The 20,901-nt window shown below is 50.0% G+C and overlaps 1 protein-coding gene across 6 annotated transcripts in view; it reads right to left on the minus strand.

The window, feature by feature from the left end:
• The window catches only part of Prdm11 (PR domain containing 11), an 81,015-nt gene that overhangs the window by 35,938 nt on the left and 24,176 nt on the right, over positions 1-20,901 (minus strand). For 3 of the 6 annotated variants that reach the window (NM_001368849.1, NM_001368848.1, NM_001177536.2), the window contains exons 2-4: positions 12,677-12,801; positions 12,225-12,328; positions 11,539-11,801 (exon numbers count right to left, since the gene is read on the minus strand). In NM_001368849.1, the coding sequence (NP_001355778.1) occupies positions 11,539-11,801; positions 12,225-12,328; positions 12,677-12,795 (486 nt within the window). In that variant the 5' untranslated portion in view covers positions 12,796-12,801. The other 3 variants (XM_030245942.1, XM_030245934.1, XM_030245944.1) reach the window with 3 other exon arrangements.

Genomic DNA, 20,901 nt, shown 5'->3' on the forward strand with positions numbered 1-20,901 from the left:
TCTTCTATATCCTCCAGCAAACAATATGGTCGTGCCTGTCACACCGACACCCTAGGCCTCGGTACCAACTACCGTCTTAGTCTCTGTTCTATTGCTGTAAAGAGATACCACGACCAAGGCAAATCTTATGAAAAAACCATTTAATTGGGGCTTGCTTACAGTTTCAGAGGTTTAGTCTATTACCATCGTTCCAATGAAGCCATGAGGACTTCCTTTTACTGTTCTAAGACTGCTGTTGATAAAATTTGTGTTTGTAAAGTCAACTTCCAGGGGTCTGTCACACCCACTGGAGTTCACTTGTAACAGTCTGCCCTAGAGGAGTCTGGGAAGAAGTGCACACCTTGATACATCAGCCCAACCCATGCCCGACCTACCTCTGCCTTAGACCATTGTTCCTGTGACTCCATGAATTATCCACACTGCCCTCGGCAGCCCTGACACAACACTGTTCCAGGCCCTGAGCTCTACAGTGACCTCGAGGACTGTCGTCTTACATGAGAGACACTTGGTGCTTTGCTTCCCTGTAACTCAGCCCTCGGCAACTGCCAGACTCTCTGCCTCCGCCTCTTAGCATTGGGTGATTTCTGATGCTTCCTAGAACTGTTGGACTGCTGTGGGGTGGATTTTCTTTCCTTCTGTGTATTCATTGCCATAAACGCACACACACACACACACACACACACACACACACACACACATATAAAATATTGCATGTGTGTGTGTGTGTGTGTGTGTGTCTGTGTGTGTGTGGCCCTGGAGATGTGTTAAATGAGGCCTGTTCACACAAACCCAGACCTTATATCCAATCTTACATACTTCATCCTCTCTCTCTCTTCCTGAAGCCACATGAAGTTAGCCAAGGACAATCAAAGCAGCCTGTCACCTGCCCATCACCACAGGCGCCAGGCTCACTGAACATCAATACTTCTAGCTCCCTGGGTTTCTGTCTTCCAGAGGCTGTGTGCTTGTGTCACACGTTGAAGCTAGACCACTGAGAGAACAGATGACAAACTCAAAGCCGTACTTCCAGCCAGTTGAAGAACCAGGATCTGAACTGTCCAGAGCCCTGTGGCCATGTCAGACAGTGCTCCCCCTTAAGGGTCCTATGGTTCTGCCTGGGAGGGGCACCTGATCCCACGGACCCAGTATCAGTACTAACCACCTACCCCTTCCTCAGGGTGAGGAGTAGGCTCTCCCAGGGAAGCAAAGGGCATCATCAGGTCCTACAGTAGACCTTTGGAAGTGTAGGAGGTGGGACTGACAAGGATGGCTTGGAGCAGGAAGAACCTTGAGCAAACCTAGAAGGACCTGCCTGCCCTGCAGGTGACACCAGTGCAAGCTGAAATGGCCAGGGGAAAAAATCAAACAATGGATGAGGATGCGAAGTACCATACCGTGCTTTAGAAGGGTTTCCAACAGCACCGAGTCACATCCTGGCACCCCTGCAGTCACATGGGACAACTGATCCTGCACAGAGCACTGTGTCACACACAAAGCTGGGATGCTGGGGAGAGGAGGTGACCTGCGTACATTCTGGGTTTAGCACCATCTCAAGGACATCTGTCCTTGCAAGAGACACTGCGATCCACAAAACGGGATAGTTTCTCATCTTGCCCATTACAGAAAATAGCGATTGGCTGTGTTTCCTGACATTGAGGTAGGTAGTGTCACACAAGAGTTGACTATGCAATATCAGTTATCACTACTTGTCACTAGACAGTGACAGATACTCATTGTCTAAGTAAATAAAATCTTCCTTCTGGCAAAGCTCCCTGTGGTGGTAACAGTAATCAAAGTCAGGGACAAACACGGGGAAAATAAAGAGATTACTGGGGCTTGGTGGATAAAGTGCTTGCTGCACAGGTGGAGTTCATGTCCCCAGACTCTGTGAAAGCTGGGCAGGTGTGGCAGTACTCAGGAAGGCGAGCCAGGGAAATCCAGGCAAAAGCTGGCTACAGAGTCAGCAAAAGGTCTGCCTTGATCAATGTAGTGGGAGCAAATGAAGAAGACACTGAATGTCTGCTTCAGGGCTCCATAGGCATGCACACATATGTGCTCAAACACACATGCAACATTACACACACACATGCATGTACGCACCCCCGGAGACTCTAACAACTTCACCCGAAACACTACCTGTGAAGCTACGGTGTGTCATGTTCAAATGATTTTGTTGGTCTCAACTGTGCATGGTGGACTCACTCAAGTCTCTTTATTGGTGAATTCATTTTTACCGCCGTCTTCTCCCCCCAATACCCCATAATGAGAAAGACTCGGCACTGCTGTTGGGAAAGTGCATGATCAGAGCTGGGAGGAAGTGAGGAATGAGATCAGTGGAAATGGTGCAGCATCCTGTGCACATTCTATTGGCCCACACGCTCTAGTAAGCATCGCTATCAGGAAGGAGAAAGAGGAGGCGCAGAAGCCCTGAATGTCTCCAGGGGAGACCTTCGTAAGGGCATTACTCTCCTACAAGAGACATTGATGACAGCAATGAACACAAGAGACATGCCTGGGGTAATAACCCAGAGTGGCATAGGCCAGGCCAGCCAACCACTGATGGCACATCCAGCATGTCCCCACCCCACTTCACATATCCCTGTGAACTAAGAACGGCTCTTGAACCTTTAAAAAAAAGAGCGTTTTTAGAATGTTTTTTTTAAATGTTTTTCTTCACGTAACTTTACTTCTATGGTTTTTCTACACTTATATGAAATTCAAATTTCGTTTGAAATCACATACAATCCAGATTTCTAGACCCTATATAAAATTTTACTGGAACACACTTTGCACTCACTGATCCCCAGGTCATCTGGGGCCGCACCACAATGGGCAGCGTGCAGGAGCTGGGCTAGAAAATGAGTGCTTCGCGGCTTCTAATGTAAAAAATAAAGACTGATTTTAACATGTGTATAGGCCATGAGTATGAGGTTGTCTGAGGAGGCCAGAAGAAGGCCCTGGAACTCAGGGAGATGGAGTGATGGACAGCTGTGAGCTCCTGTTAGACTCGGTGCTGGGAACTGAATTGCGGTCTTTTGGAAGAACAGCAAATGCTCCTGAATGCCAAATCATCTATCCAACCCACTAAAGTACTTCATGAAAGGCTTGGGCTGTACACACACACACACACACACACAACTATAAATACAAGCATAAATGATATAAGATGTAGCAATGGGTGATCCTAAGAACAAGATTTTTGGTGTGCTTGGAGGTTTGGGTTGGGGTTTTTGTCAGACAGGATTGCAATATGTAACTCAGGCTTTGGACTCTGGCGACTCTCTTCCCTTAGCCTCCTGTGTGTTCAGAGTATTGGTATTCATCACCACACCAGGCTCTTTGAAGCTTTCATAGTTAAGAATTAGTAGAAATTAAATAACAAGCACACACACACAAAAGCACTTGTTCAGGACAAGGGGACTCAGATGGTCACATGAGGCTGCGGACCTTGGTTTGAATCTCCAGGACCCACAGAACCTGCAGAAGAGCTGAGCATGGTGATGGAGCCAGAAGGAGGGTCCTAGGACACAGTGATGAGCCATTCCAGCCCATCGGTGACCTCTGGCCTCAAGAAGAGAAAACATCGTTTCAGAACATAAGGTGGAGAAAGACCAAGGAAGACACCCAAAGTCAATCTCTGGCCTCCACAGGCACACACAAAAGTGCACACAAGACACTCACACATACACAATTGCATGCAAAGCACTTGTTCACCTGTATACACCCATACACACATCCCAATCTCTCCAATGTCCTTACTCAATGGACAAGCCTGAGGTTCTGTGCTTTCCTGAAGCCCCTGAGACAGCAGACCTAGGCTGCCAACTCCTGGCAACATCGTGAGACTCTAGGCTTGCTTTTCTTTCTTCTCTCTCAGTTGTAATACCCTACTGAGGTCTGTTTTACACACCTTGCTAGGCTGCCCTAAATCCTCTCTGGAACAAAACATGGATTGCATGAAAAACTTAATATAGAAACCTTTTCTAGCTCCTTTCTTCTGCCTCTTTTCCAAACCACAGGGTTACACAGTGGCTCTAAGCACCTTGTGCCTGCGGTGCAGCCCTAGCCCGCAGCATCTGGTGGGGATGTGGGGGGTTAGGGGGGCTGGGAGACTTTGATCCATGATTTACAGCATGATAAATTCCATTGGGCTGAGAGAGCAGAGAAAGGGGCGTATCTTGTCTAAGCAGCCAGAACTGAGCACACAGCTCATGCTGGGGCAGCTAGGCCTTCTGTCCCTGTGAACCCAGGCCCTACCAGTCAGCACACAGTAGGGCCAGCTCGCCTCCAGCTTAAAGAGAATCAGATAGAGAATTGATGCTGGTGAGGAAGGAGGAGGAAAGATCCAGTCAGGGAAGCAGGAAGGAAAGGTACAGAAGGAAGGGAGGTGAGGAGGGCCAAGAGGTGAGAGGAGGCAAGTTCTGCAGCCAGATGGCAACAGGCCTAAAGCCTAGTGTAGCTCCACCTAGCTGCTTAGTTTTCTATGCAAAGGCAGATTTCTCCCCTCCTCACCACTCCCAGCAGAATGACAGCACACAGGGTTACAGGAGGAACATGGTAGAATCTTCAGAGCAATGCTGTTAGTGGCCAGGTGTTATGTGGCTCAATAAACACTAAGGGTTGTGTTTACTCTGATCAGGCCCCATTCCATCTGGAGTGCCATGTGCACATATCATTGAACTGTTGTGCACAAAATCTGTGTGTGTATGTGTGTGTGTGTGTGTGTGTGTGTGTGTGTGTGTCTTTGAAAGCGGTGCCTTTCCCTAAGACGACTTCACTCTTTTCTTTTTTCTTTTTCTTTTTTCTTTTTCTTTTTCTTTTTCTTTTTCTTTTTCTTTTTTTTTTTTTTTGAGACAGGGTTTCTCTGTGTAGCCCTGGCTGTCCTAGAACTCACTCTGTAGAACAGGCTGGCCTTGAACTCAGAAATCCACCTGCCTCTGCCTCCCAAGTGCTGGCGTTAAAGGCAAGCGCCACCACCGTCCGGCCAGTTTTCTTTTGAAAGAGGGTTTCTCTCTGGCGCAGAGCTCACTCATTTGGCTAGAGTGGCTGGCCAGGGAGATCCAGGGATTTGCAGGCCTCTAGCTCCCCGCTGCTAGGGCTGTAAGAGCTCGCTACCACAGATGCTTTTCGACATGAGTTCTAGGTCTCAAACTCAGGTCCTCATGCCTGTACGGCAAGCATTTAGTGACAGAGCCATCTCTGTAACTTCAAACATGTCTTCTTGCATGGGACCAGGGCTTCTGAAACCAGGAAAAAAAAAAGGACGAGGAAAAGATAGTAACCAGGAAAGCTTGGGAATGGGATTTGGCCAATGAGTGCGCTTTATTTATGATCAGGGTTTCCAGATTCTGGCCCCAAATCAGCATCATGATCCAGGTCTTTTCTTTCCTTTCTTATTTGTCATCCTAGTAGGCCAAGCTGCCCCCTGGGCTTGCCAGTGAGGTCTATAGAGCCATCCCTGACACACACATACATACACATACATAAACATACACACATATATACACACGCAGACACACACATACATACAGATACACAAACATATACACACACAGGGAAAGAGAGAGGAAGGGAGCAGGAAGAGGGAAGAGAAAGAGGGAGGGAGGGGGAGGGAAGAGAGAAGGAGGGAGGGAAGGAGGGAGGGAGGGGGAGGGAAGAGAGAAGGAGGGAGGGAAGGAGGGAGGGAGGGGGAGAGAGAAATGAGAGAGAGAGAGAGAGAGAGAGAGAGAGAGAGAGAGAGAGAGAGAGAGAGAGAGAAACTTCTTGCTACCTTGAGTCTTTCTGACCACCCATTCTCTTCAGGCCTCTAGTATCGCTCACTACTTGATATTCTGAAGGCCCACTATGTGGCCTAGCCGCCACCCTCTGTCACCTTCCACATTGTAGCAGATAGCCCTGACCCACAAGCCTCCTCTGTTAGTCTAAGTCTCCTATTGCTGAACTAACTCTCCTTCTCCCTCTCTCCCTCTCTCTCTCTCTGAACAAAGCCAATGTATTCTTTTACAATTCTGCAGGTCAGACCTCTTCTGATCAAGAACCTGTCTTGTCACGTCAATAGGGAGCCAGCATGCCTGCCTCCTGGATGAGAAGACCAGAGAGGACAGGGTGCTCCTAAAGGGCTGAGGTCTTTATTATACATACAAGGGAGAGCACAGGCAGGGGCATCCGGAAGGGTGCAGACTGAAGCCAACCATGAGAAAGGATGGGGAAGAGAGCCAGAGAGGAAGAGAGAGGCTTTGAGACCTAACACTTCCCAGTCCCTTCCATTTCTGGGAGGTCAACAGAAACCATTTTCCCCACATCTGATTTGACTCTGATGCTTCCTCCATGGAAGAATTTTGTAATTATCTTGAACCCAGCCAGAAAACCTAAGATCATCTCCCTGACTCAAGATGTTCATGGTAACCACAGATGCTAGCACCTTCTGCCACCGAAAGACAGTCACCAGCTCTGAGGACAAGAATGGGGACACTGTGGGACCTATCTTAATCTCATTCCTGCCATAAAATACTGACAAACCCAACTTAAGAAGAAAGGGTGGGGGCTGGAGAGATGGCTCAGCGGTTAAGAGCACTGACTGCTCTTCTAGAGGTCCTGAGTTCAAATCTCAGCAACCACATGGTTGCTCATAACCATCTGTAATGAGATCTGATGCCCTCTTCTAGGGTGTCTGAAGACAGTGACAGTGTATACATATAAATAAAATAAAATGGTCTTTTAAAAAATTAAAAAAAAAAAAAAAGAAGAAGAAAGGGTGATTTGCTCATAGCCCCAGTGTCTATCATAACGGGGAAGCCACATGGGCAGGAGCACTAGGTAGCTGGTTGCATTACACCTGCAATCCAGAAGAAAGAGGGATGAGTGCCTATGCTCACCTCACTCCACTGTATACAGTCAAGCATCCCTGTCTAGGGAATGCCACCACCCATGGGTCTTCCCACATCCATCAACCTATCAAGACAATTCTCCCCACAGGCTCAACAATCTCCTGGAAACTTGTTTCCTAGGTGACTCCAGATCTTGTCAACTTGGCAATGAACACTATTAATCTTCAAAGAGCAATTAATTAGTCTACCACACCCACCTACCCTGGGCTGTCCCTTAGGTGATGGAAAATGTGCTGAGCCGCCCCTTTCCATACTCAGCGGCTTCTGCAGAACCTTCCAGACAGAGGTGCTACAAATGCATGTATGGATGGTGTTCTCACCTCATCCTCCTGCTCCTTTCCAAAGCCTCTTCCTGCTGGCCCTAAGAATGCTTTCTTGCTAGTACCAGCTCCCCTTACCCTCTAATCACCATCCACCTCTCTTATCTCTCTTTTTCACTTCTGAGCTCTAGCCAAATTCTGAGAAGTTGTTCTACAGGCCACCTCTATGCTAATCAGGTGCCCAGCTCCTGTACTCTCCTGCAAGGGGCTCCTGATAAGCCTTTGTTGTAGGCTGCAGTTCTAGGCAGTACAAACCACTTAAACCTGGCCCCCAGCCTCTGTCTTTAGGTACCAGTAGCATGCCCCCACCCTGAGCTGTCAGCATGGCCAAAGACCATAGGAGCTCAAGATCCCAGGTTGGACCTACCGTTCCTCTGATGTCACAATGCTTTTGTGGCTACAATATCAATAGACACTTCTGAGCTCTGTCACCCTGGGCTCCCCATTAGCATGAGAGGCTAGAGCCTTTGTACACCTCTCTTCTTGCTATGTGGGCAGATCGCTCTCCTGGCCTGCCTTCGCCCAGTGCCGCTCTCTCCCATGCTTCCTTCTGGACTGTTAACTTTTGAAGTCCCTTGACATTGAGGCTAGGCCCCATCCACTTCCACTAGCCACCTACGAACATAAGTCACATCTCTACACTCCTGCTGCATGGGCCAGGACGGTACATCCACCTGTCTGCTGACATCGCCATTCAGCAAGGCCAACACCAGAATCCCAGTCACTCTCCACCTTCTCTCCATCCAGCAATCCTCATTTCAGAAGTGCTCGGTGGGAGGCAGGGAGGACCTAAGCTGGCCTTGATACTTGGGTCCCTTACTAAAGCCATGCCATCCTGACTGGCCTTCATCCCCCATCTCGTCCTCAAGTCGATCCTTCAGTCTCTGTCTCTCTGTCCCTGTCTCCACCCACGCCACCTCCATTGAAGGTTTGGAATTACATTGACTACCGGCTTCCTAACCAGTGCCACATCTCTGCCCCAGTCAGCTCTAAAGGCTGCAGCCAATGTTGTCCTTTCAAGACATTAATGTGGGGCTGGGGACATGACTCAGTGGACAGTGTTTGCTGTGTAATCGTGAAGAACTGAGCTGATCCCCACATCGCAGGTAAAAGCCCAATGCCGTGGCGTGCACATACTATCCCAGTGCTGGGGAGGTACGGGGATCCCTGGAGGTTTATTGGTCAACCAGTCTAGCTGAATTGGTGAGCTCCAGGTTTAGAGAGAGACCCTGTCTCAAACATAAGGGAGAGAATAATTAGACACACACATAAACACACACACACACACATCACCACCCTGAACACATATACACACAGCCAAGCAAATAAATAAAGAAACAAAAGTTATCTGGTCATTCATCATTACTTGAAACAATTACCTGGAAACTTCCCAGCATCCTTCACAGAGTAAAGTCTGCAGAAGACCCCTCCCAGTCCCCACCTCCAGGCCTTCTCCAGCCCCACGTTTGCTGTTCACATATGCTGTGTGCCCCTTCCCACCACAGGGCCTCTGCTCAAGCAGATCTACTGATCTGATACCCCCTCACCAATGTGTGCTTTGGTGATGTGATGGCTATTCTTAATTGTCAACTTGACTGCATCTGGAATTAAGTAAAACCCAAGAACTGAGGGGGACTCCTGCAAAGGATTTTGTTTTTTTGTTTTTTTTTTTTTTTTGCTTAACTTGACGTGGGGATCCACTTCTTTTTTTTTTTCAAATTTTATTGAATAAAGTGTGTCATCACAATATCTGTCGTTGTGCCCCTCCCCCCCCCCACCACCATTCAATTTTAACTTTGTTACTTTGGATATTCTCTCTGCTTTTTTTTTCTTTTTTTTTTTATTACGTATTTTCTTCAATTACATTTCCAATGCTATCCCAAAAGTCGTCCCCCCCACTCCCCTACCAACCCATTCTCATTTTTTGGCCCTGGCATTCCCCTGTACTGGGGCATATAACGTTTGCCTGACCAATGGGCCTCTCTTTCCAGTGATGGCCGACTAGGTCATCTTTTGATACATATGCAGCTAGAGTCAAGAGCTCTGGGGTACTGGTTAGTTCATAATGTTGTTCCTCCGATAGGGTTGCAGATCTCTTTAGCTCCTTGGATACTTTCTCTAGCTCCTCCATTGGGGGCCCTGTGATCCATCCAATAGTTGACTGTGAGCATCCACTTCTGTGTTTGCTAGGCCCTGGCCTAGTCTCACAAGGGACAGCTATATCACCGTCCTTGCAACAAAGGCTTGCTAGTGTATGCAATGGTGCCATTGCTTGGAGGCTAATTATGGGATGGATTGGGGATCCACTTCTAATCTGGATCTTTGAGGTGGGAAGTCACACCTCTAATCTGGGGCCAGAAGCCTATAGAAGGATATGGAAGTAGGGAGATTTTTGTTCTTTGCCTGCTTGCTCTTGCCTTGCTATCAAGTTCATTCCTTCACTGGCATTGGAGCCTGCTACTTCAAGATTCTCGTGTATCCTGAAGACCAGCTGAGACATCCAGCCTCATGGAATGAACAACTGCTTGATTCATGGGACCTTCCTTCCATTCACACACAGCCACTGTTGGATTAGCTGGACCACATTCTGTAGGTCGTTCTAATAAATCGTAGATAGGTAGGTATGTAGGTAGGTAGGTAGATAGATAGATAGATAGATAGATAGATAGATAGATAGTCAGTCAGTCTAATAAATCATAGAAAGATAGATAGATAGATAGATAGAGAGATAGATAGATAGATAGATAGATAGATAGATAGACGGATGGATGGATGGATGGATGGATGGATGGATGGATTCAGTTATTGTGGAGAACCCTAACTAATACAGAGGACCATGTTCTTCCTTCAACCCCAGCTCAGCATCTGTCGGCCTCTTCTGTCCTCTGTTCACATGGATTCCCCTGGTTCTTCACTTCCTCCTAGCTTCCTATCTCATCAACCCCTGCCCGTGGTTTTATGTGCATTTTCATTATTCTTTGGTTAGCTCCATCTCCTGCCCATGAAGGTAGGATTTACACCTGATCTGGCCTGCTCCCCGGGCCTGGCACCAAGGAGATGCTCAGGGAGAGGCATACATGTGGTATAAATGGTCCCGCTGCTTTCCTTTACCACTCCACTGCCCCACCAACTGTCCATCTCTCCCCCGTGAGCAGTCTTAGGACTCCCTCCTTATGTTTTCGAAAGCCCCTACTCCTCACTTTGGCACCCTAGCTGTCCCACCAGCCTCAGGGCTCTCCCTCCTGAATCTCTCAGAGTCACCCACCTCCAGACTTCAATTCAAGCCATCACCATGCTCATCTGACATGAACCTTCTCCCCAACCTCCTCCCCGAGATCAAGACTTTCTGTGCCACAGCCTGACTCAGCCACATTTCTGCTTGGCCACATCACCAGCTTCCCTGAGTCCTCAGTCTTGGGAAATTAATCACGCACAGTCCCCGCCATCCTCTCTGCTGATCTCCATTGCTACCACAGCCGACTTCTTCTCCATCTCTCCTGTCTACATGGAATGAGGGTCTATCCCCTCCCAAGACCAGCTGCACCTCATTCTCCAATTCTTATTCTGAAGGAACTCAGCCTTCAACCAGGCCAACAGCAGTAACATCAAGCAATGATAAATGCTTTAGTGACTGAGAAATCACATTCCCAAGAACGGTGCCAGGCCACCTGGAGTTATCTTCACCGCAGCTCTTATTAGCCTGTGTCGCAAAACAGGCCCAGAGAAGAAAGTGATACACTCAAGGCCATTAGACTGTAGACAGTAAAGCTGGCTGACATTCCCAATGCAGGCTCCAGGTACCACAAACATAATGTCCCAAAGTATGCTGTGCTCCCCCTCTGGTGGCAACAATCACATCTACATGCTTGCTCGCTGCTCACTCTCAACAATGGGAACCGTGCCTGTCTTGGAAGGCCTTCCGTCCAGTCCCTTGCCTGCCCATTTTCTGAGCAGAACGTCATGTTCTATGACCTTGCAGCCCCGAGCTATAGGTCTTCCATTTTAGAAGACGGGTTGGCTGAGGTCTTTGTAAATACCACTGAATGGACAGCCACATGCATACACACCCACACAGGAGGACACTTGGGAAAATCAGCCTTACCTATTACCTGGTGATGACTCACCTGCTTGCTGCTGAGGTGGGGTCCCTTCAGCATGGCCTTTGGACACCAAAGGACAAAAGCCACATGGCTGGACAAGACGGTAGCAAGACCCGTCATCCACATGTGCACAGAAAAGCACTTGTGCACGCATAAATTATCACCTGACTGTTTCCCTCCCAGTCCCTTGTCGACCTCTCCCAGGGAATGAATGGTACAGGGGACACTCACCAGCCATGAGAAGAAGCCAGCTGACTTGTCTTGGGTAGAGATCTGCCCCTCATAGGGGCCAAAGATGTGGCCCTTGGGGATGACCTCGTTTATACACCGCACGTCGCTCTCCCCGCCAGCATCCTTTACCACCTCCATGCCCTGAGGAATGGTGAGGGCTGCCCGATCTGGGATGCCCACAGGCACTGGCGTGTCAGACACAAACACGGGGGGACCGTGGTTCGGGCATTCATCCACGAAGTACTCTTGGCAGGACTCACAGACTGGAGGAATGTGAAGAAGAGGGAAAGTTCAGTAGAGGTGGGATATAAGAACCGCCGCCTTACTGGCTGGGGAAACAACTGGGGGCCACTGAGGATCAGTAGAAAATACTGTGCATGTAGCTCAAGCCTACCAACCCTAGATCTGCCCAGCTAGCTGCAGTCCCAGGTCCATCAGAAGCAATAAACCATGATACTTACTCCCTGGAGGACTGAAGGACATGCTATAATGTCAAGGCTTCTGTCTCAAATTTGAAAAAAATTGGGTTTGGGGTCATCTGTGGACTCTAAGACGCAAGACAGGCTGCTGAGCCCTGGTGTGCCCCAGGTGGATGCCTCTCACTGCGACTCTGGCACAATGACCCAGGGGCAGATGGGATATGGGGTGAAGGGAGGAGCCACCCAGAGAGCCTCAGCTCTACTTACACCAGAAGTCCACTTGTTGGAAGCTTTTGGTCACAATGAGGTCACGCTTTCCCTTCAGTTTCTTGGGTTCAACTTCCATGGAAGATGGCTCCAGTCTCCGAGAGCTGCTCCGGGCAAGGGCCCACAAAAAAAAAAAAAGGAAAGCAATGAAGCCATCAGAAACAACCCAAGGGGAAGACAGACTGGACACCTGTCCAGGAGGCAGAGAGTTGCAGATGGGCAAAAAAACTCCAACAGGCTGGCTGTTCACTGTAGGAGCAGTGGAGCGCGGGAATTCCTGAGAGTTGGGCTCTGGGAAACTCTGCCCCCATCCGTCTAGTGCCTGCTCACCTCTGACCCCAGAACTGTCCAACAAGGAAGGCTGGCATCCAGTAAGAACATCCCCTGGGTCCCCAACCAGCCCAGCATGGCCACCCACCTCCCCTCCTCAAGTCACCACCCAGGGGCCTCACCAGGGCTGGCCATACTCCTGGTCCCGGAGTGGTGAGCAGACCTCTGTCTTCACTACTGTCACCATGTCCCCTACAGCCGCCTTGGTGTGGGCCAAGCACTCCTTCATGTTCTCAGTCATTCTGTCCTGGGGACAGGCAAGGGAGGCGGGACCAGCACAGGAAGAAGATGAAAGAGACAGGGGAAGAGGGGTGAGTGGCTGGGAGAGAGAGCAGGGGTCCCTAGGAGTCTGGTTACCCTCCCTGCCATCCCAAGAGGAAGCCTTGAGAACTCAGACAACAAAAACAGCTGTAGCCTGGCCAAGAGGAAATGCCATTTCTATCCCGGGCTGGTCCTGGGGACGACTGGAGCCACCAGCCTCATGGGGTCAAGGCCCAGGGGCAGCTCAGGCCAGGAGGCAGGCCTGAGAAGCACAGCCCGGACACTACGTCCAAAGGACACAAGGAACCCCCAAGAACCTGACAAACTGCCAAAGTGGGCAGGAAGGGGACTCCACAAATCCAACTGGGCCCGAGGGAGTGGAAAGCTGAAATGAGCTCTGCATGGCTGGCTGTGAGGCCCCAAGCGAGGGGCTGCCAGGAGGAAGAAGCCGGGCCCCTTGGGCAGCTCACAGCAGGTACAGGCGGGGCTGGGGAGCTGGTTGTGTGCCAGCCAGGGCTAGCCCTGCCCTGACTCCAAGCCCACCTCTCTCTCCAGGGGGGAGTGTCCCCAGAGCATGCTTACCGCCCTGACCACAGAACCTGGCTGCAGCCCCTCCCCACGGTCCTCATGCCAGACCCCGGGACACTCTTCTTCAGAGGGCTGTGCAGTAGCTCGGCCTTGGGACCGTGCTGGGCCCCGGGACTGGGCAAGCAGTGTGTGTGTGTGACTCACTCCCCGGGGCCCCCGCTGGCCACACCCCTGCTCCTCGGCTCACCAGCCCCCTGCTCCCCACCGGGGGCCCCAAAGCCCGCGGCGGCGGGAGGGGTGGGGGAGCGGCACGGCCTGCCCCTCCTGCAAGCCGGGACGCGGGGGGCGCGCACAGGGGACCGCAGGGGACAGGGCGCCCTGCCCCCAGCCCCGCGGCTGCTGTTCGACCGCGTGTGTGGCCCGCGGGGAAAGTGTGCAAGGGGGCGGCGCCCCGGCCGTCACCCACCTTCGCGGCGGGGCGCCGCGGCCCGGCCCGCCCCCCGCCCGCCCGGCAGCCCGGCATTCCTTGCGGGGGCATGTGGCTTCTTGCCGGCCCCGGGGGCACGCAGTTGGCTGGCGGCCGGGAGGGGCGCGGGGCTCGCAGGACACGAGCGGCGGGGGCTGGGGGCCGCCGAGGGGACAGCCCCGGGTTCACGCGCGGATGGTCGCGCGCGGCCCGCAGCCGCCTCCGCAGCGCCGCCGCCGACACCCACCTCGGCCACCGCAGCCCGCGCCCTGCACCACCTGCACCGCCCCGGGTGCGAGCGCCGCGTTTTGCTCCACCTCCCGGCCTTGGCGATGGCTCCCTTGCCACCCGCGGAGAAAGGGGGTGCGAAGGGCTGAAGGCTGAGAAGGGACTGGCCCAAGGTCACGCAAGCTGACTGGGATGCAGTTGCAAGGGCAGGAGTCCCACAACTGCGTCTAGGAACAGCCTTCACTCTGAGAGTTCAAGTCTCAATGACGCTGCGCAGGCATGGAGCAGGTGTTAGGAGCCCGAACCCTTTGTCGCTCCCCTACATTCAAGTCCTAAATCCTAATGACACTATTTGGAGAGGAGGCAAAGACTGGATAGGTGTTCAGGGTCAGGTAACCTCATAAAGAAAGGTGACACAGGGCTCTCTGCCTGTGAGGATACAGTAGAAAAGTCCCATCTGCAATGTAGACAGCCCTCATCTGGCTGAGTGCACCTTGGCCTTTGACCTCTTAACCTTCAGAACTTGGGAAGTAAAGCCATGTGGCCAGTCTGTGGTACTTGGCCATGGTTGGCAAGCTTGATAATGAAGGTGAAAAGGTCAACTCAGGAATTTTGGGAAGGTCGGGGAAACACTCCGCCCTTCCAGAAGGTAGAGGCTACTACTAGTAGCATTTCTCAGACCACACACAGGGCAGGAACTGCGGGTGGGGGACACATTCGGCAGGACTGACCATTGCTCACCTTCAGACAAGGGAAGTCCTTGTCACCTATTCCCTAAAAACCAATCAGTTTAAAGGATGCACTGTTCCACCAATCATATTGTGCCTAGTTGCTGATGCTCTATTCTGCCCCTGGAAACCATATAAAACGCAGCAGAACTGGTGCTGGGAGTCGCCGCCCCTCCTTTGGGTCTGGGATGACCCCAGTGCACTGGAACAATAAATTTCTCTTGGTTTTTGCATCGATCCCGACTCCACGAGTTTCACTCAGGGGGTCCCTGGTAAGCTAAGGCTCCCCAGAGTCTTACAAAGGTTGTCTGACTTCCCTACCTTTTCATTTCTCTCAGTAAGTCTATCTAATGTGTGTGTGTATGGGGGGGGGGGGTTCATGAATGTGTGGAGGTCAGAGCACAGTTTGTAGGAGTCCACTCTCCTTCCAATGAAATGTGTCCAATGACAGATTCCATCAGATGTGGTGGGTGGCAGGGACAGAGATAAATGTGGAAGAGGCTACAGCCCCAGGATAGAAAGCTGATCAGGAGCCACTTATAGTGGTGCACACCTTTAACCCCAGAGTTCAGGAGGCAGAGGCAGACAGATCTCTGTGAGTTTGAAGCCAGCCTGGTCTACATGGCAAGTTCCAGGACAGCCAGAATTACATAGTGAGACCCTGACTCAAAAATACATAGATAGATAGATAAGGTAAAATGAATAAAAATAAGAAACGAAGAAAAAAGACAGCTAATCAGAAACACAGCCAGGCAGCACCAACAAGTGCAGCTTAGAATGCTCTCCACTAGGTTGTTGAGTTTCTCTTTTTTAGTCAATCACTGACAAACGCTGGCTTTCTGGGACCACACAGCTTGGGGGCATTTTGTAGTGTTCCCCTTCTCTGGACCCTGTCTACTCCACCAGCCACAATGCCTGGGACCCCCCCCCCCCACACACACACACAATATATATATATAAAACGGCCTTTAGCTAGCTTGCAACTGTAAGCTCCCAGAAGGCGGGACAAATGGCTTTCCCAGGCTCTCAGGCTTACCACTGGTGTCCCAGCACCTGTAACGGGCGCCAGGAAATGCTTGGAGGCTGGGAAAGCACACAAGGACTGGAGCATGAAATGGAAGGGACCTCCTCCATTCCCAGGGAGTCTGTGAGGCATAGGAGTGGACATCCTTCAGTTCTGCACTCTGAGCATCTGCTGTGTCTCACCCTGGTCTCGGGCCCATCCCACCCCGGCCTCGGGCCCATCCCACCCCGGCAGAACTTGCATCTGCCCAATGAACTGATGATCAAATGGCCCAGGTCAAAATGCACTGTGTCGCCTGTGTCCCACCGGCTCCACAGACACTCAGCTGTACAAGAGACTTCAGAAGGAGAAGCCTTGTGGGTTGTGTTTGACTCTCCTTCCCCATATGGCAGGGCAAGGTGCGTGTCAAGAAAGATGACAAGGCTGACATTGAGAGGCTAGCGCAGTGACAGGCACAGCTGACTCAGATTATAGAGCTGGGAGCCCAATTCTTACAGTACGTCCTTGGTTCACACGCTCACGTGCAGGCAAGGATGGCTAACACAAAACCGTAACCTTACTTAAGACATCATGAGATTTTCTTTTCTTTTTACATGTTTTTTAATAGGGGCTGAAGAGATAGCTGAGCAGTTTTGTTGCTCTTCCAAACAACCCAGTTTTGATCCCTGGCACTTGGCAGGCAGCTCACAACCATCTGTAACTCCAGTTCCAGAGAATCCAACACCCTCTTCTGGCCTCTGTGGGCACCAGGCATGCATGTGGTGTGCAGACATACATGCATGCAAAACACTCATACACATCAGATAAGAATAAATAAACTTACAATAGTGTTTAAAGCTTTTTATTGATTTAGGTCTGTCTGTCTGTACATGTCAGTGGAGGCGCCCATGGAGATCAGAGAGGTTGTGAGATCCCTTGCAGCTGGAATTGTAGGTGTTTGTGAGTCACCTGGTGTGGATGGTGGGGAGTGAATGCGAGTCCCATGACAGGGCAGCGTGAGCCTCTGTGCCATCTCTCCAGACTCTGCTTTGTTCAAGGTCTGGGGTATGAACATTGTAGATGACAGCATCAGCAGCCACATCAGAAGGCCGTGTGCTAAGCCTTAAGGAGTCTTCATGGGTAAGTCAAAAATGATCATAGCTGCCAGAGCATCTTATGGGAGAATTGGGATACAGACTGAGGGGAGGACTTGGAGAGCTGAGTACCAGGGCTTTACAAGGGCTGTATTTCATTGGCTGCCCAGAGACAAGGGCACCCAATGGGAGGGAAAGAGACACATGGCTAGGAACTAGAAGAGACACATAGACAATCCAAAACAAACAGCCACCAGACAGCACCTCCACCTCCGAGTAGAGAGGCCTGTGGCTTTCACATGTGCATTTTGCATGTGGTTCTTCACGTTTTTCTTACAGAATCACACTCAGGTAACATGACTTTTATCTGAGATGTTCCACCAAAAGTGTTTCAGACCTGGCAGTGTCCTGGCACTAGGATGCTGGCATACTCTTTACCAAATCCCAAAGCTCCAAAACTTGATTATCTGTTGAACATGTCAGATTTTGACATACATTGGATTTGGGTTTTCAGACAAGGAATAGTTAATCAACTTGTACAAAGTAGGATGCTTAGGAAACAGAGTGTCAGATATGACGAGCCTGCCCTGTCTTCTATGCTCTTCCATGTGGCACCCAACAAATTATAATAACCTGTTGTTAGATGGTTAGTGATGGGACAGCCAATCAGTTTGAGCTTCCCGGAAAACAAAACAAAAAGGGTGCCCCTACTCTCACTGTCCCTGACATCTACTCAGGCCTCTCCATTCTCAGAAAAGCCCAGCTGCCTGGAGGCCATGGCCAAGCCTCACTTGTCTGAGTGCTGTGCGTTTGAAGCCTGAAGTGGGTCACAGGAACCTTTACTCTGAAATAGACCCTATCTCAATGGAAGGCTTACAGGAACATGCGTCAGAATATGATGTGACTAAGTGAACTACCGCTTGGGGCTGGTGACCCTCACCGGACTCCATATCAGGGGAAGGCACAGGCCAGGTGAGGCTCTAAAAGCCACTTCTTCTGTTCTCCTTGCCCAAGCAGAGGGCAGCCTCATGAAGCTCTCCAAGCTGCTGGCACTGATCCCTCCAGTCTGGCTCCTCCGAGTCTGCACTCGCAGAGATTAAGCCTGGTGGAACCTCCAGCAATGAGATGCAAACCCAAGAGGAGGGGCAGAGAGTGGCCAGAGGCCTGCAGCTCATTTTCACCCTTGGCAGAGAGCCAGGACCCCAGATTGCCTGGCAGCCAGGAGACTGGGGCATCAGGAGGCTGTGCCCACTTGGCTTCCTTAAGTCTGGCCCCCGGAGAGTTTGCAGTGCTGTTTGGTATCCACCCTGCCTGTCCCCTTGAATATCTAAAGGACTCAAGGTCAGATGTATACCTGGGCGCTTGGTCTTGTTTGTGCCATAAATTGAGACATTTTCTACCTATGTTCTAAGCCTCAGTTTCCCCTTCTTGAAAAGTCATTTTCTTTTAAGACAGGGTTTCACTATGTAGTCTCAAACTTGTGGCAATCCTCCCGATTCAACCTCCTAATCTGTACCCCATCAATTAATGGTGTTAATCAATAGACCACGGGAGCGGGAGCGGGGACATTTGGGAAGTATTAGAAGGAATAGCTGAATTTAAAATTATATTTTATTTGTATATGTGTGCACATGTATGTATAGATGTGTACACACATATACCAAGGTATGTGTAAATGTGTGTGTTCATGGAGGCCAGAAGAGAGCATCAAATCCCCTGGAACTGGAGTTACAGGCAGCTGTGGGTCACCCAGTGTGGGTCCTAAGAACCACACTTGGATACTCTGTAAGAGTAGCAAATGCTCTTAACCCCTGAGCCATCTCTCCAGCTCCTGAATGGTTGAGCTTATGTGCCCAGCAAGCACTATCTATGGGGAGAATGATCAATATTCCTTGAATTTACCTGTAAGATACGCCTGCAAATGCAGGTAGCTGCTCCTAGGGCATGCAAAAGGCAATTTAAAAAACAAAACAAAACAAAACCTATTACCTACTTTTTTAAGAGTCTGAGCCAGGTGCAGTGGAGCCCACCTTTAATCCAAGCACTGGGGAGGCAGAAGTAGAACTCTCTGAGTTCTAGACCAGCCTAGTCTACATAGTGAGTTCCAAGACTCACTAAGATAAGAGTCTGGCTAATTCATAATCCTCCTGTCTTCCTCACAAGCCAGGATTACTAGAGTGCATCACCGTGAGATAAATCTATTAAAACATGTTACAGAATTCATGGGACCCCACCCTGCTTTTAGAGACAAGATCCTTCTACATAGTCCTGACTGTCCTGAAATTCACTATGTAAATCAGGCTGGCCTTGAACTCACATCTGCCTCTGCCTCCCAAGTACTGGGATTAAAGGTGTGAGCCACTACAAACCAGTTAATTTTATGGGAGTTTTACACCAGCATACATTCTGTCACCAATACCAGCATGGTCACACCCAGGCTTTGACAAATGACCACTTGTCATCTTGGCTTCCCATTTGTTTAGAGGGACTGAGTATCTGCACATTTCTGCTTCGCAGGTCAGGTTTGCGCACACAATGTTTAGTCCCTAGTAAATACTTTATTAACAGTAGTTCTTACATTTTTTTGAGACAGGGTTTCTTTATTAACAGTAGTTCTAATGTTAGTTAAATGTTAGTGTCATTTAAAAGTATCATAAACCAAGCCCAGCTGCTTGGGAGGTTGACAGGAGAGTCGCAAGTGCAAGGCCAGCCATGGAAACTTAGTAAGATCATGTCTCCAAAAGAAAGAAAGAAAGAAAGAAAAGTATACGCATTAAAGGGAGCCAGGCAGTGGTGGCGCACGCCCTTAATCCCAGCACTTGGGAGGCAGAGGCAGAGGCAGGCAAATTTCTGAGTTCAAGGCCAGCCTGGTCTACAGAGTGAGTTCCAGGACAGTCAGGGCTATACAGAGAAACCCTGTCTCGAAAAAAACAAAACAAAACAAAACAAAACAAAACAAAACAAAACAAAAAGGGGGGGTTGGAGTTGGCCTGAGAATACAGGTCAGAAGTAGGCCTTTTGCCAATCATGTGTGAAGCCCTAAATCGTACCTTTAGCACTTGGATGAAGAGCTTCACAGCAGTTACTACACTCAATAGAAAAATACTTCTCCTCCAGCTATCACGATGCTCAACTCAATAGAAAAATTTTGAACATTTTATAAAAGAAGTGATAAACACTAAAATGCTCAGTGGAAAAGTGTAAAATCTTATTAACACTTGGGCTCTGGGTGTCAGAGATGATGAGCACCTATAGTCTCCTATAGTCTCCAATGTGACACGCATGGCAGACATCACTCATCATCAGAGTTCTCATCCTTTCGCGGCTTGAACTCGACCTCGGATCGGGATCTTTCTTAGTCCTAGGCAGCCCTTTCCATTGTACATCTCCATTAGTAAACACACAAAACCTTAAACTCCTCAAGCCTTTGAAGACTGCCCAGAGCGAGAAGTTTTTACTCAAATGTTAGGGGCTGGAGTGTGACATTCGTGGGAGAGTGTTTCTACAGGGTGAGTCCTCAATCCAAGGGCCAGCTCTCTCTGCATGAGAGATCTCCCCCTAGGAATCCGCTGTAAGGAAGCAATAGGAAGCAATCGTACAGGCGATGGCTCAAGCAAACCCGGATTTGCAGAGCTGTCCCCTACATTGGGATTTATGCTCACCAAGACACAGAAGTGCTTTAAACTTCCAAACCAGAGAGAACCTGGCACAGAGCACGGGCTAGAAGGCTGGATGGCAGTTCACAATCTGCTGGGCGACTCTCAACACACAACACGTGCTCCACACATGAAAGGAGAGTGGAGACGGTCACTGAGGAAATTTGTGTATTGCACGGCTACCACTGTGTGACATTCTGAGAAAGGACACCTGTGGGGACAGTAATGGGGGGGGGGAAGCAGCAGAGGACTAGACTGCTCAGGAAGTGACAGACACTCTGATAGCAGACACATATCAGCACCCAGTCACCCATTTGTTTGGAATCAGAGAACGCCAATACCAAGAGGGACTCCCATGCCAGTGGACTTTGACAATGTTCTCG

This window comes from Mus musculus, chromosome 2 (genome assembly GCF_000001635.26).
Source record: "Mus musculus strain C57BL/6J chromosome 2, GRCm38.p6 C57BL/6J".
In the NCBI taxonomy this organism is placed as follows: domain Eukaryota; kingdom Metazoa; phylum Chordata; class Mammalia; order Rodentia; family Muridae; genus Mus; species Mus musculus.